Raw genomic sequence first — 16,637 nt, forward strand, 5'->3', positions numbered from 1 at the left:
AATTGGAGTGAAGCCACTCAACAGGTGACATGCCAAGGTATCACACGACTATTAGGAATGAAAGACAGTGCAGTCAATTCGGAAGCCACAGCCATCAGTAAAGTTAGATAAAGTGCTTTTTAAAAAGTACTTTTAGAATACTGTAGTAAATGGTTCATCTGGAGCAACAAAACCAAGAAAAAAAGTGTAGCTTTAGCTACACTGTTACAGTTTACAATTATTGTGTGACATTTAATGCTCTATAAGTGCTATGCAAATTCCATTTGTGAGCATGTGTGGTCATGTAAAGATTGTGTACTATAATATATTGCAATGTGATAAATTGCATTCGAATGAATCATTTCCTTGAGACTCACACATTAACATGGTTTAATAGAAGGTGAGGTGTTCCTGATCCCTCCCTTTTTATTTTGGTTCTTTATGTATGTTACACTGTGACAGGTGCAGAAGTGATCATGTATCTATTTTGATAGCTGTCATTTTTAATGGTGGGGTCATTCCACGAGGGTAAAGATGCATCAGATTGTATCTTGATTAATAGCTTGCAACAGAGAGGAAGTTATGCGATAAGGCATGCAGTAAGTCCATACTTCATACCAAGCTGGCTGAAAACACTCAAAGTAGGATGTTTCTTTTAAGCAATATCCTCCTGGCTCCAGTGTTAACGCTTAAACCTGCAGCGTTGTTTGTAGGCCCTATGTGTAGTGGTCTTTTAATATTAGCACATAATGGGTCGCGATACCTGAGATTAACAGACTATAGTGATAGCTCTGTCATAGTTCTAAAATATTACGAAGCATTGTTTCCTATGGTTGCCCTACTTCTAACCTAGCACCATTACAGTAATAGTTAGTAAGTGGTGCAGATAACTGTACTGTAGGTTTTATTAATCTGTAGTTCCTGCTGCCTGACACTGACAGCATTGTTGGTTATATCCCAGAGATTCTTTATAGAACAGTTGCACTTCCTTTCTCTAGAACTCAACTGAACGACTGGGTTTTAGGAGGTGCACAATATCCAGAACAAAGGTAGCGGAGACGGGGGACAGTTATAACACGGGACGATTGTAACACCTGGAATTTCTCTAATCAGAAGCAGCTAAAGTGAAGTCACTCACTGGGCACATGCTCAGTTCAGGTCTCTGTCTGCCTGTGCCAGAGTCCTGAAATTTTGCATGCAAGAATATTTTTCCCCCTAGTTTTAATTTTTGTGATAAATACCTGTGTTACCCAGTTTATAGATCCAGGCTTTTAGCATTCCCATCCCTTGTCTCTGTACTTATAATTGATGCAATTGACTGGTCTTAGTTTTGTTGTTTCTTGCTGGAACAGTAGGTTTAAGTAATGGCTTCCCGGTCTGGTGCAAGTTACATAAATGGCCTTATATGACAATTTTTATTTTTCAATAAAGATATTTCATTTTTGAGTTAAATAAAAACAAACATATTTGCTTTATGTGAAAGTATATCTTATTAATAAAACATTCAGTTCTTGAGTTAAATTAAATGTGGTATTATTTAATTTTTCCTCACAGTATGTTACCCCCCCCCCCCCCCCCCCCCCCCCCCCCCCTTACATTTGACCCTGGCCACGGGGTCAGTTGTAACGTTGCTTTATCAGCTCTTGAAACAAGATAGCTAAGGGGATTGGTAGAGGACAGATGTAAGTTGTTTGTGTCAAAGTCTGGTCAAACTAGCTCACATACTATGTGTGTAATGGAGAGAAAGGCACAAAATGTTACATCTGTCCCCAGTCTCCCCTACCCCAAAATACAGTAACCACCAACCAGTGTCATACTGGTACCGGTTCCCCAGTCAACTTCATGTGGGTCTAGGGTAAGCTTTGAATGTTGCACTGGATTCTAGAACTCTATAATAATAATAATAATTTTATCCGTACTTAATTTTGAGAAGGGAAAGAGGAAGTTGTGTTAAAAATCCAAAACGTACACGAGGGGTTAGATTAGGGTTAAGCAGCTACTTTGGCTATTTTTTGTTTCTTTTTTTACATCAGGGCTATGGAAAGAGATTGTATTATTATTATTATTATTATTATTATTATTATTATTATTATTATTATGTAGCCAGCCTTTTTCTTATAGGAAGGAAACGTGGAGATGATAAATTTAGAGAGGACAGGGGTGTTGTAGGACAAGCTTCACTCCCCTGTCTGGCTGGGCATTTTTGAATGAATTTGCCAGAGGATCTGACTGAGATCAGTCAGTTGAATGGGACGTTATCGAGCAAAAATCATCCCATAGGAATGGGCCCGTAGGTACCTACTAACCCCTAAATATTCCCTCTACCCCTAAACCCAACTACGTTACTTTTAGTCATTTTTCACTAGTTTCAACATCGCTTTTAGCGCCATCTAGCGGCTACTACATCCGACATCGATTTAAGCGCTTGATCCAGACCGACTCTACCTGTTGGGAGGCTAGTAGGTACTGGCCCGTTCCTATGGGATGATTTTTGCTTCATACTGCCCCTTTCAAGCGACTGATCTCAATCAGATTGGTTTGCATTGACAGGGTAACTGGAAGAAGCCTTTTTTTTTTTTTTTTTTTTTTTTTTTTGCTTTTTTTAATTTAGAAAGCGGCTCCATGTACACTGGTTAGTATCTAAAGTCTTTAAAAACATATTGGGTTATACATTGTCTGAGGAATTCCAATAAACTATTTTTAAACTGGTTTTATAAGGTTAAACTGGTTTTATAAGGTGGTACACGTAACCTCGCTGCTGCTGCTTCTTCCTATTTGACCGTCTGTCCATTATTCAAAAGGTGCTATTAAAAGTATAGGTTTACAAATCAATAATGAATAAATGCCATGAAGTAAACTACAGCACCGGGAGGAATCGCATATCCTCTTCACACCCTTAGCTAAGTCTAGTAGCCTCGTTAGTTAAGGGAAGCGTTCAATAAATTTTAACCAGTGCTCACGGGTCAAGAATCTGACAAATGACAAAATTCCTCTCGCAACTGGTCTCCCATCCGAATTAATTCTGGTCCCAAGGGACCAACCATAACCCCTGCACGCACCCCTCCATGGCGGGACCCCAGACTCAATTGCAAGGTCACTCAAAGTTGACTTTCTCAGAGTCGCTGGCAGGCACCGACGGGCACTGTAGAAGAAAAGTAATCTTTATACCTTAAACACTTCTCTTGACAATTAGGATTTTTATACTGGTTTGCTTGTTTTAGAAGAAGAGACGAAGGCCGAATGGAAGCGGTAAAGAAAAAAAAAAAAAAAAAAAAAAAACTTGTATCTCTTCCGAATGCCAGAAACTCCAGCCAAACCAACGAGAACCCAGCCAGAAACTCGCCTGAATGATAACACTCGTGTTTACTCTTCGGCGCAGGAAATCAAATACACTGTACAATTTGTTCACAAGTATTTTGCAATAACGTCTGCTTCTCCGAATCCTGTTGACTTTGGTCACGAGTACTCAATACTGTACCAAAAATTGTAAAAGCAAAGACTATGGGTCATACATTCTAAGAAATAACGTAAAGAAAATAAAATCACAATCTTACGGCCACGTGTCATTAAATAGCTTCTCAAGTTCATCGGTAATTATTCTGAATGATAAGGATGGACACCGTGGTAGTATTTACTGACAAGCAGGAAAAGAATGCGATGAAAGCGAAAAAGGAGGTGCTTGATATTGGCGTTCAATGACTTCATAATAAAATACCCGTGCCCACATCCTCGCATTTAAACAGCCGTGTGTAATGGTAAATATGGTATTATGTACATGTTAAGTGATTACTATTGGTAGCGATGATTAAACACGGCCCATTTAGTAGTTACTGTCCGTAAGCCGATAGTTGCATGTGCTTTAATGAAAAGAGCTCACTGTGCACTCGGCCGCTTTCTGAGGCGCTGTGGAACCCTTGTTATATATTCGGTTCTATAGAACAATTCTTATGTAGGCATACTGCTCAACAGAAACAATTTGGAAAGAAAAGACGAACGCAACGAGCAAGTTATAACTATGGTTTACACACACACACACACACACACACACACACACACACATATATATATATATATATATATATATATATATATATATATATATATATATATAATTGATATATATAACTAGATAACGTTTGACTGTCTTTGATTATATTTTGCCGTTTGCATTTGGTCAAATAATTGTATTTGGAACACAGGAGAGGGATTTCATGCATGCCTGTTTGATAATCTGTCATTTATGTTATATTTGATCAAAATTGCTATATTATTATCAACCTATACAAATATATAGAAGTGGTTCCTGTATATAGAAGCCTAGTTTTGTTCAGGTTCTATAAAGAACCCTAGATTGTTCGGTATAAAGGGTTTTAAATTCGGTGACTCACAGAAACACTGTGCGGGTTAAATTGTGAACGCAGTCGACTTAAAATGAGTAACGCGGATATGTTTAAATGTTTCAAATCTCTCTCTTTTAGATATGCAAAGCCTTAACCGATTTGCGGTTGAAACCAATAAATAGTAAAAAAAAAAAAAAAAAGTAAACATTTAAATCATGTGTGACTATTAAAATTATTTAAATTTTTGCAAAGAAAGTCAAAGAAATGCCCTTTGAACAAGCACCTATTGAAGTACGTTACTCGTCTTTCAACGGGAATTTTATGTTAAATCTTCCTTTTAAAGTGTATGTATGGGTGTTTTTAATTGATGCCAAGACCTAATGACATTTCCCCTGATGAGGAAAAACAAAGTCATTTGATTTTAATTTGGAACATTTTTTTTTTTTTTTTTTTTAAACGAAAGGCGAGTTGCTGAACTGACACCTCCAATGGTTAGTTTCTAAAAGCGGCTTCATTTGTAAATGTATTTTATAATTATTATTAGACTTAAAAAATGAGTGAGGATGTTAATTTTCCGCTGCAGTCACGGGTCTGTAATGATATAGCTCCCCGTGAATGGCAGTTTTATTTCGGTTCAATTAATATCAGCAAACTGCTGCTCTCTTGACAGACTCCTTCCTGAATACTTCCTTAATTAATAATACCGTTTTTTTTTAAAAATGTTCTTAAAACGGTAGCTTGTATTAATATGATTTACTTCATTTTACTCAGGCCTTGCAGATCAATGGCAACGTATACTATTAAAATTCAACAAAAGCGAAAATGATAGATTGTTTTTACTATAATTAGTGTGAAAATGAGTTGGAACATTGAATCATTTTTGGAACTGTTTATTATTATTAGCCTGTATGTTAAAGTATAAATAACAATGTAGGGCCTACGCGATGTAAATTTGTTTTACATTTTAATTAATCATTTCAAAGTCAGACTTGAATTGTTATGAATTTACATACACAAACAGTCCCAAAACAAGCCTTCTGTAATGGACCAAAACACAGATTCTATTTCACCCTGTATTGTAATGTTTCTTCAATTTATTAACCAAATATATATATATTAAAAAAATGATGCGATTATCTGTAATTACACCTGCCCCGTATTGTAATTATTAAACTACGATTATTTGCCGAGTGAAAACAATACTACTCAGCACGAGGGGTAAAGGGTTAGTGTGATCCTTTCAAGATATTATAAGGAATAGCCTATATTAACGGCACATGCGCTTGCATATACAAAGCATACTTACTACACCCTCTCAAAAATAACAAATCAACAACAACAACAACATTATAGCCTACTTGTACTGGTATTCGTATTACCATGGGTGAAGGAGGAATTAAACACGGATAAATGTGTTTCTATGGAAGCACTGGCGTGCAAACTGAAGTAATTATTGCTTCAGAATTGTGTTCTATTTCTTTTAGATTTTTTTTTCCAGCATTCTTTACATGAAGCCACACTTGGAACCGGAGCGGAGGTGACATTAAGGAGTTATGCTTTTGTACGGAACACTTCAAGTTTAAAAAACAAGTCCGATTGAAGCGGAGGAGCTCAATGGGGACCCCTTTGTGGGGAAACACATTGAGTTTTGATTTGGGACAATGGTGTTTCTCAAATTTCTTGCAAAAAACCTGCACTCCCATCTGTGATCTCAGAGCAATCTCCCCTGATTTCCCTTTCTCTGCGATTCATCTGGCAAAGCAGCAGCAGATGTAAGGGACGGAGTCTGCATTTTAATTGCCGGGCATACCTGAAACTGAACAGAAGTAAAGCTATTGTCACGTGTTTAGCAGTGTTAAATGCTTATGAACAACAGAGAGGCTGTATAGATACGCTGTACACATGTAAGTTAAAATGATATAGAGGACATAGGGGTAAAGAAAAGACAAGTATTGGGTTATGTGCAATACGGTAACTTTATGACTTAAATGAACAGATAATTAAGTTTTGTGAAATAGGCTAATGTTTGTTATTAATATAAACTATATTGACATGTATTTGGACATTATTATTATTATTATTATTATTATTATTATTATTATTATTATTATTAGTAGTAGTAGTAGTAGTAGTAGTAGTAGTATAATTTTTTTTTGGCAGACACCTTATGATGTAGCTTTATAAATGTTAAAGCAATATTGTGAATTATGACTCCTATACAGTGCTAATGGTGTTGTTATTAATCTAAAACTCGTGAATAATACGTTTATACACGTTTCATTTTTTTTCTTTCCGTTCTGTTCATGTCAAGTCGGTGCGCCCACACATTTACCCCGGTACGCTGGTAAGAGACAGTGCTGGTTCGCTTTAATCCATGCCCGAAGGGGCCGACAATGACATGGGGGAGGGGATATAAGAGGACTGGACCTAAAAGAAAGAAAAAAAGGACCTGAAAATCCATACAATACATGTGGGAATGCTGGGTGCAAACCCCCCCCCCCCAATTAGAAATAAGAACGTTTATATAGCGGAGGGGGTTGCTGCAGCCGAGTCTTTGTTTAAAACCTTGAGTATTTTAAGAAAACATCTTTTTTTCCAGTAAATGTCTGGAAAGTTTGTTACAGTGACCCTGCTGCGTTTGATCTGTGTATGTGTGTGTGTGTGTAAACAAGGCTAGGTTTAAAATGCATGATATAGGCCATATTGATGCCTCCTCTGCAGAACTGAATGCGATGAATATTTCAATGTATTTTTATTTTTATGTTAATTGACTAAAGAAAGAAGAACATTTACGCCGAACAAATGATAGCAGACGCTAAGCCACAAGAGTTGGAAATGTTACTTTTACATCGTCCATTGACTTCAAAGTATTTTTTTACGCAGCAGGTTCCCTGCTTTAGAAAACAATGGCCATGCGATACATAATTTATAAAGGCGAGAGTTTAACCCTAAAGTGTTGTCTTATATACAGCAACTGTAACATCAAAGACGCATGCGCTATATAGGAGAACTTTTCAATTCAAATAATAATAATACTAATAACAATCTTTTTGTATATACATGTGCTTGTGCACAAGTGCTCCGGACAAGAGAGTCTTCAGAGTAACAAATAAAAGCTTATTTTGGGCAGTTATTTTAGGGCTTTGTTCGTTGCCTTAGGGGGATGCTTCCATTTGTGTAAGAGCGCTTCATCACATGAGCTTTTCATGTGAACCAGAGGTTAACAGCCTAATGCGCACTTGGTGAGGAGATGAAGCGTGTAAGGAGAGCCTGGTTTTCCCAAATCCTGAGCTGCTGCGCGTCCCTCCTATCTGCTACTCTAACCTCTGGTAGCTAATAAACTCAGTGGTTTAGCAGGGAGTCCCCGGGAGGCAATCCGGGGTCCAGCCGCGCTCAGGCGGGGCAACAGCAGCCAGAGAGGTCGCTAGAATACCCCACCAGGGTGCTGGAGGTGCAGAAACATGCTGCTACATATGTTGGGTCAAGCGTCCCCTTTGTGAAAACCTAAAAAGGTGTAAAAACTCAATCATCTGTAGCTTTTTTTTTAAAGGAGAAAACGCTTTCCATGCATTTGTTGCATAATGGATTGTTAATTGTAAGAATGTTGAATTGCAAACTCTTCTTCCAGTCACTTTTAATTAGCCGCTGGTATTTAATTAGTAGAAAAGTAACCAGGCCAATTAAAAGTAGCTTAGTTTTGCACTCCTATTGCAATACAAAAGACGTTATTACCCGTGACATTGAATAGATCTTTGAAAGCATTTTTAATATTTAATTATTGTTATTAGTAGCCTATTATTTTAGGCTGGTAGTGTGTGTGTAGAAGTTGAACGGTTTTTACATGGCGTCGTTATAGCAGCTTTTAAAAAGTAACACAACGGAACACAAAATAACTTGTTTTTGACATTTTAGTGTCAGCATTACACAATTGCACACGTTGTAGTTATAGTTTTTGTTCTTGATAGCGGCGCATTAGAATCAATCGGGTTAGTTTCTAGCGGGATAAGCTAACCATTGTTCTGTAGTTGATACCGTGGACATTGTGTTAATCAATTTCTTTAAAAGCACTTGCCTTTGCTTTTTTAGTTTGTATATGTTTAACTGAGTTCATTGAATTGTATGCAATATTTACATGCTATTTATAAGATCGCAATAGCCTATATCGCTGAAGACTTCTCTAACAGTATATGTTCAACTGCCTATATGAGCCCATAGCTGATTTTACACTGGAATTCAAGTATCCACTAACTACCCCTTAATCAACATGGATTCAATGAACAGTCTTCTAAACTGTGACCAATGATCTAACGCACAGTGAATATTTACCTCGGAAACGTATACAGATTTTATAGGAATACGAGCGCCTGAGTGGCATTACATTATACTCAAAATTATTATTATTATTATTATTATTATTATTATTATTATTATTATTATTATTATTATTATTATTATTATTTTTAAGGTGGTAATTTTCATTCGTGTAAGAGCGGTACCGAGATAATTACTTTTAATGTCAAAAAGATTTAGTTTAATATCATCTCTATTAGTCTCTTGGTTTGGGTAATTAAAGGTGCAGATGACAGCGGCGGGGAAACAGATGGCATTTGCTTACAGTGATTCGGTGTGCAAACAATGGGAAAAGTCAATGGCATGGGCCCGTGGAACACAAAATAGCCGACAGACTGAGAGCAAGTACTTACATTAGCAGATACACTAGAACTGCCATCTGCGTGAAAAGGTACAAAAAAACCCATTGAGGGATGAGAAGGAACTCGGGGATACAGAAGGCTGCGAACAAAAGATGATTAATATATCTGTGTAAATCAAGTCTTTACTTTTTATGATGACGTGAAAATAAATAAATCCAAGTCTCGGTAACTCAATACGTCATGATGTAGCTATACGCTGTTAAATTGATAACGCATTATATAGCACGCAGCAGGCCTGTCATAGAAGAATAAAGGGCGAGTACAGTTTACAGCTGAAGCGCCGATATGCTTCCCCCTTTGACGCATTTATTCAAAACGACATATGGAACAGATTCGCGAGGGTTGATTGGTATTAATAACGCGAATGTAATTGATATCTTTAAACAGAGTCGCTCGGTATTGATGGTTTTTCTGAGTGACAATAGGTTGTTTTTCAATGACAAATATAAATGTGGACTTGAGTAGAGAATAGCCCGTGTAAATAAAGATACATATACAGTAATTATCTGCGTTTCTCAGTTACCAAAATAAACTATTTATTATTATTATTATTATTATTATTATTATTATTATTATTATTATTATTATTATTATTATTATTATCCTAACCCTCATCCTATATAATTCTCAGTAAAATAGCATTTGGCGCTTATTTATAGCTTATATATGTAGTCTACGAATAAAATATAATTGTATTAGGCCTAGTTTCAGTAATATAAGATTTCTACATATATACATTCATACACATATATAAATGCCTATATGCCAGATTGCGCCATATAAAATGACAGTTTTTCATGAAAGCCAGTTGGAAAGCATAAACACGATAGCGTCTGTCTAAGTGCATTATTAATAAAACCAGATGCAACTCAGCTCCACTAATCTCCTTGAGTTAATAAGAAATACTTTTTTGTTTGTGATTTGGGAATTACGGTCTTGTTGCCATATTAATTAGGACCTGTAGCCTATATTATGCAATAAACAAGAACATGCATGGTGCAGAATTTGTTTCTGCAACAACAAACAAACATATATATATTAAAACACGTGTCCAAAGAAGTAAAACTTAAATATGTAAATACATGAATACATAAAAATGTAAAATGTGTGGTTTTTTTGTTTGTTTTTTTTTTCTCTCGAATGTTTTAACTGGTTGAAGTAAACTGTCTATAGAAACCGTATTCAACCTTATCAGCAAGTCTCCTGTGCGAGAGCTATAATTGAGATCAGGGGTTAGCCTCCTCTTGAGTCAGACTCGAGTAGATGTAGCCTATGATAGTGCTTGATATGGTGATCTAATAGTTGCAGATAATATAACCTAATCCTAATGAGACGGGGTTTATGTTTATTGGTGTAAAAATAACGCAGATAATAACAATTGTTATTTATTTATTTATTACAAACATTCAACCGTTTTGTATGTAAAAATGAATGATTGATATGATATCAAATGCAACATTTTCTCTATAAATCGGTAGGTGTCCAAAGTCTCGTTTGGCTACAAAAAACAAAACAAAACAAACAAAAAAAAAAAAACTAACATTCTTATGAAATATCTTGCATAACTACGTAATTTATGAAAAAAAGGTTATTTTATTTTATTTTATGGTCGTGAAAATGTTAATAAAAACCAAACGACTATCAGATTAATAAAATTGATTTAAACGATATTTTTAATCTAGAAAATATAAGAGATTTCAAAATGTGATTGATAAAATAAAACCTAATCTACAAAACTACTGTTCAATAACATGCGTACAATATTTCTTCCAATAAAATGTATTTTGCTTAAGCAAAATGAAATAATAATCTCAGATCATAAATAATTAATATCCGAATAATATTCTATACTCATATCCGTCCGAATGTACAAGAAAACCTCATTAGAAAAAATAGAACAAAATAATGGACATAAGTAATTATTACATCAAAATTATTTCAGGCGGGTTTCCAGACCAATCTGGTAAGTAATGCAAGAGTCTATTAATGACGTGTTGCTTGTTTGTTAATCAGACCTATTCTGAACCCTTTATACCCGTCGCTCTGTAAAACCCGAATCAATTCTTCACATCGAGGCTCCACAAGTGTTTAAGGGATTTAGAAGGGCTGTTCATGCGGAAAGAACGACACGGGACCCGCGGTGAAACAGACTATAGACCGAACAAGGGATCTGAGGGCTGCGTTTGATGCATAAATCGACAAGCACCAAAAGAAATATCAAATAGTTCGAATTCCATCAGCACACGATATATACGACAAACAGGCGCGATTCGACTTTCAGATGTAATGTTTTTACTGTTGCGTCGAAGGCAGGTGGGTCTTATGCGCCATTAATTAATTAATAAATTAGCTGGTTGCGCGGGCACTTGTTTAGCCAATTAGAGATAATTAGCAGGAAATCCGGAGAGCTAAAAAAAAAAAGCTAATTGCTATCTGAGTGTTTATTAGTGGTTCTTATTAATTACATACTGTAGGATCTGGGATCTTACTAACGTAAAAGCGATGCGCTTGATCACAAGGGAAAAAAAGAGTACAGACGTTTTCAGGAGTGTCACGTTCATTTGCTTCTTAAACAACTAAACATATAAACAGGCAACCCCTTGAACAAATAATGTGCTGTAGACAAGAACGCCTAAGCTTTGTCTTTAGTGCAAAGTTAATATAGCGCGTTCTTTCAACACGAATCTTTGTTTTCTCAATGGAGCGGTTAGTGTAATGAAAGTATGAATGCATTCACTTACCTAACCTTGCATCAGAACGGTTCACACACAGATGACGTCATCCAGAACAGTGGTACTGCGATGATTCGCTTTGAAATGCATACAACTGAAAGCGGAGAAAAAATCAATTTTATTATTATTCTTGTATTAGTGGATAAGAATATTCATATGAAGAGGCTCTTTTTTATTCGTACGTAAAGAACGATGTTTACTTTAGCCAGTTATTTTCAAAAACAGTTCTTTTTTTCTTAAAGTTTCAATAATAAAAGGGCAATTTGTAGCACAACATGCCAGTTTAAAATATCATATAATGTAAGTATAAGACAGTTCTGTTTTGTAATGATCGTTATATATAGTTTCAATAATAAAAGATGCAATATAGACAAAACAGTATATATATATAGTAATATAGACATATAATATATATATATATATATATATATATATATATATATATATATATATATATATATATATATATATATATATGGTTGTACAACGTGTTTATTTAAATTTAACAGGAATTTGTCACAAAAAAATCAATGTGTATTATGTTTTCTATAATATTCGCGCTGCAAGACTTCCTTTAGATTTTAAACTGTTGTTTTTTGAGAAAGGCTCAGGTGGACACAGTTGAAAGAAATCGCCAAGCCAATCAGATTGAACCTTCCCCCTTTGGCCAATGAAAGCAGCCACATTGTTGTCAAACTTGTCTAATGAAAACGTATAGAGCAACAATAGAGAGGGGAGTGACAGAGTGATTGAAGATCTGTATCTAGTGGCAAAATCACCTCTAGACTTCGTTAGTGTCTCACCCTCGTGCCAGTGGCAACTTCTGCAGCTTTGGGGAGACGAGCTCGACTGCTTTGGTTTATTATAGACGTCTTCTAAGACCCAAAGCTCTCTGCAGCAACCCGTGGACTCTAATCTTTCCTCTTTGACACAGGGGGAAAGCGACAGCAAAGTGCTATTTTAAAAGTGACACGCTGTATGTATCTTACCGAACAAGTGCGTTTGTATTTATTTATTTTTTAAATTTTTTTTTGGTTTTTTTTTTTTTAGTACAGTTTACTCTAGAAGCGGCTTTCTGGAATTGTAGACATTTGTATATTTAAAAGAAAGGAGCAGGTTTGGGATGTGCTGTGTTGGAGAATCAATTTGAGAGGTAGTTTTTAGTTGTTATTACATAGATGTGTACATATAGGAAGGTATTCGTTATAAACAATCTAATGTCAAATTATTGATCTGTCAAATAGGGCTGTGTAGATGACTTGTCATTCGGGCCTGGGCAATTATTATTGAGCAGCTAAATGCATCTGTGAAGTTTTTATTTATAATCGTTTGTCATTTTTGCGCTGAATTAAACGGAGCTTGAAACAGCGCAATAGTAACTTTTAGAAAGATAATAAGGGACATGGAATTGAGAGCAGAGATTCCTACATCACAGTCCGGCTCCCACGCACACCCCGGCGCTGGAGACGGCGCCGCGAACTCCATTCCCGTTTCGATGGCCAGTACCTTCTTGAGGGGCCCTCCGCTCATCTTACGGACGACGGAGAAGTATCCCCGGACACCCAAGTGCGCCCGCTGCAGGAACCACGGAGTGGTGTCTGCACTGAAGGGCCACAAGCGCTACTGCCGCTGGAAAGACTGCATGTGCGCCAAGTGCACGCTGATCGCCGAGCGGCAACGCGTCATGGCAGCTCAGGTAGCGCTCCGGAGACAGCAGGCTCAGGAAGAAAACGAAGCCAGAGAGCTGCAGCTACTCTACGGGACTGCCGAAGGACTCGCCCTGGCCGCCGCCAACGGAATCATCCCGCCCCGGCAGAATTATGAAGTTTTTGGGTCTGTCTGCAGTGACACAAACTCTGGTAAGCCCTTTTTATTCGCTTTAGGTATTAAACGACATTTATTTCTCATACGTATTTGTTTGTCCTACAGGTTAGTTGTATTGGGAATGAAGGATGGACATAAACTGGTGTTGCTGTTATAATAGTGAAAACATACTTTATAACAGTGAAAAGTCAAAAACAGACTCGGCTTCCTTTACGCATTTATTTAATATCAAGTAGCCTGGCATAGTAACAATACGATTTAAACTGTGTGTGTGTGTGTGTGTGTGTGTGTGTGTGTGTGTGTGTGTGTGTGTGTTGTGTTTGAACGATTTGAACTTAAACACACAATGTTATATTTTGCTGTACTGTATGATCTCAGTGTTTTTTAAATAATTATGTTGTATTTTTTGATTCATAGTATGCGGACTTTACAAACTTACAAAGTTAGTTTGAAAATATTATTACATTATTTTTGGATTGACTAGATTAGTTACTCAAATGAATTATTGAATACCATATTCTGTGGTTTTCATTGACATCACAATATATCACAAGCACATGGGCATCGGTATTATAACGATGTGCAGTTTATTTGGTTCTCTATAAAATAATTATACATTTAAGATAAGTAGATTTGATGTTTTGGTTCCCCCTTCATCCCTTTATTTGAAACACATTACAAACAGCAGGCTACTTATGTACGCACGATGGCGATCATTTTCTATTATACATTTAAAAATATTTGTTGAGAGCTTTTATAATATAGCAGGCTTATATATTTACAATACTCTATATCTATGTAATTGGTGTCAACGTTTTTCAATCCAGGTGTGGTTTTAGAAAACGCAAAATGATGGTTTAGTTCTGCGCGTAACTGGCATGCCAATAGGTACCCATTCCAAATGCTTATGTTTTTATTATTTCAGACTCAAAAATGCATAAATTCGAGTTTTTTCCGAAGAACCTGGTGTCAAGATCAGTGACCCCTCAGCAGAGCCAGGGGAAGTCGATCTCCACGGACACCGAGTCGGTGACCGGAAGCGTCCCCGGCACCGCATCTCCCGAAGTGCGTCATGGATCTGGCTCGGAAAACGGAGACGGGGAGTCTTTCATCAGTTCTCCTGTCTCTAAAGCCGTGAAAGATGGCGAAGACACCCCGGGCTCCATTAGCCCACTGGGCTCCGACTCGGGCTCCGAAACGGACAAGGATGAACAAGAGCCTTTGCCTCCATCCACATCGTCGAAGCAAATGAACGCCATAGACATTCTAACTAGAGTGTTTCCCACTCACAAGAGAAGCGTTCTGGAACTGGTGCTGCAGGGATGCGGTAAGGACGTGGTCCAAGCAATCGAGCAGATCCTCAACAACAGCGGACAGGCAAAGGCGCCCGAAAACACTTGGACAGCAGAACGGACCCTTCAGAGTGTCCAACCACCCTCAGCCTCGATCCCGAGGCCAGTTCTTCCAGGAGTCATGGCGCCTGCGATAGGCACTCTGAGCAGCAGATCAGCCTTTTCACCTCTGCAGCCCAATGGCCCCCACTTTGGTGCAGACCCAACCGCATACCCACTCAGCACCCACTTGGGACTTAACCCGCTACGCCTGGCTTACTCTGCGCACAGCAGGGGGCTTGCCTTCATGACACCTTATTCAACAGCTGGGCTCATGCCAACTTTGGGCTTTCGGCCACCCATGGACTATGCCTTCAGTGACCTCATAAGAGACAGGACCAACTTGCACAAGGAGCAGGGTTACAGCAATGGTCTTTATGGGCCGATGGTGAACAGTAACCCCGACAAGCAATGAACCACTGACACTGACCTCCACCGGTCTCCAAATCTATCAAGAAGAGGTCATTCAAATATCACACAAGAATCCCTTTATATATAAAATAGACATAGGAGACCGTTCTCGTGTACTTGTTTTCCTAACCTCACCCATATATCAATTGCAGCATAATGTATGGTTTTTTTTTCTGTGTATGACTAATGTCTTCCTCAGCAGTAGAGGACTTGATTAAATAAGGAATACATAATTAATTGCCAAAAAAGCCACCTGGATTTCTGCCAGTGGTGTCTTTCAGCGACCATTTATGAACAATCTGAATAGTTTTATTGAAGCGGGACCTTGATATTACAGAATATAACAAGGTAACATGATCTCGCTTGATTCTGGACTCGTATTGTCTGCTCTTTCTATTCAAGCACAGGCTTTCATGGCGAAAGTGTCATACACTTCTTGATTGTACAAGCGTTCTAAGGTGCAGTTTCTTTCTTGTTTTGTAAAAGCTGTTGTCACTATCCTTGTTATACATCCAAAATTCTGGATTCTTTTTCTTTTGTTGGCTGAATCTTTAAAATATTACGAAACACTGAAAATGATGAAAATAAAATAAATATTTCTAAGTTATTAATGTAATATGCAGATGGTGAGAGTAAAGTGGGCGACCTGCAATGCACCTCTATATAAGGTGGTACAGGTTAAACTATTGTAATTTAGACCATTGTCGTGGTGTTTTTTTCTTTTAAATGAACATTGAAAATATGTATATACCAAGTCTAGAGAATTAGAGTATATTTGTAAGTGTAATTCGCCTGAATTCTACAGCAGCAGCACTCAGTTCCATGTTTGGTGAATCTGCCCCTTTTCGTGTGACGCAAGACCGTTTCTTTCCGAATAAATGTTGCCAGCTTTGTGTACAGTCACAGTATGTGTTGCATTTCTTAGAAATAAATGTTATTTTCTACAAACAACGTGTATGCTTTCTAAGAGGGTTTAGTTCAAAAACACATTTTCTAAATCAAGGAGAAGAAATGTCAATAGACATTTTCTAAAATATTTATTTTAAATGTGTGTATATAAATATAGATATATACTCCACTGTTCAGTTTACTTACTCGGTGTTGCAAAGCTTCAAATCGAGGCGCTTAGCTTTGGGGTAAGTTTACGGTCCATCATCGTGGCACCGGGCATGTTCAGAAAGTGTAGTATATAGATGCAATACACAAATACTCGTGTTTTTTATACAGCTTTCGCAAATGTTGCATAGT

General features: G+C 37.2%; 1 protein-coding gene across 1 annotated transcript; it reads left to right on the forward strand.

The window, feature by feature from the left end:
• Nucleotides 1-12,264: 12,264 nt before the first annotated feature.
• Nucleotides 12,265-16,288, forward strand: LOC121326644 (doublesex- and mab-3-related transcription factor A2-like). The gene is made up of 2 exons (XM_041269979.1): nt 12,265-13,622; nt 14,513-16,288. The coding sequence occupies exons 1-2, from the start codon at nt 13,166-13,168 to the stop codon at nt 15,391-15,393; spliced, it is 1,338 nt and encodes a 445-aa protein (XP_041125913.1). The 5' UTR covers nt 12,265-13,165; the 3' UTR covers nt 15,394-16,288.
• The last annotated feature ends 349 nt before the right edge of the window (nt 16,289-16,637 follow it).

The sequence above is a fragment of the Polyodon spathula genome, chromosome 14, assembly GCF_017654505.1.
Source record: "Polyodon spathula isolate WHYD16114869_AA chromosome 14, ASM1765450v1, whole genome shotgun sequence".
Lineage (NCBI taxonomy): Eukaryota > Metazoa > Chordata > Actinopteri > Acipenseriformes > Polyodontidae > Polyodon > Polyodon spathula.

Excerpts from the sequence above, each read along its gene's own strand:
- LOC121326644 (XM_041269979.1), top strand. The coding sequence starts at position 13,166 with ATGGAATTGAGAGCAGAGATTCCTACATCACAGTCCGGCTCCCACGCA. Across the intron at positions 13,623-14,512 it reads CTGCAGTGACACAAACTCTG|ACTCAAAAATGCATAAATTC; the intron begins GTAAGCCCTTTT and ends TTATTATTTCAG.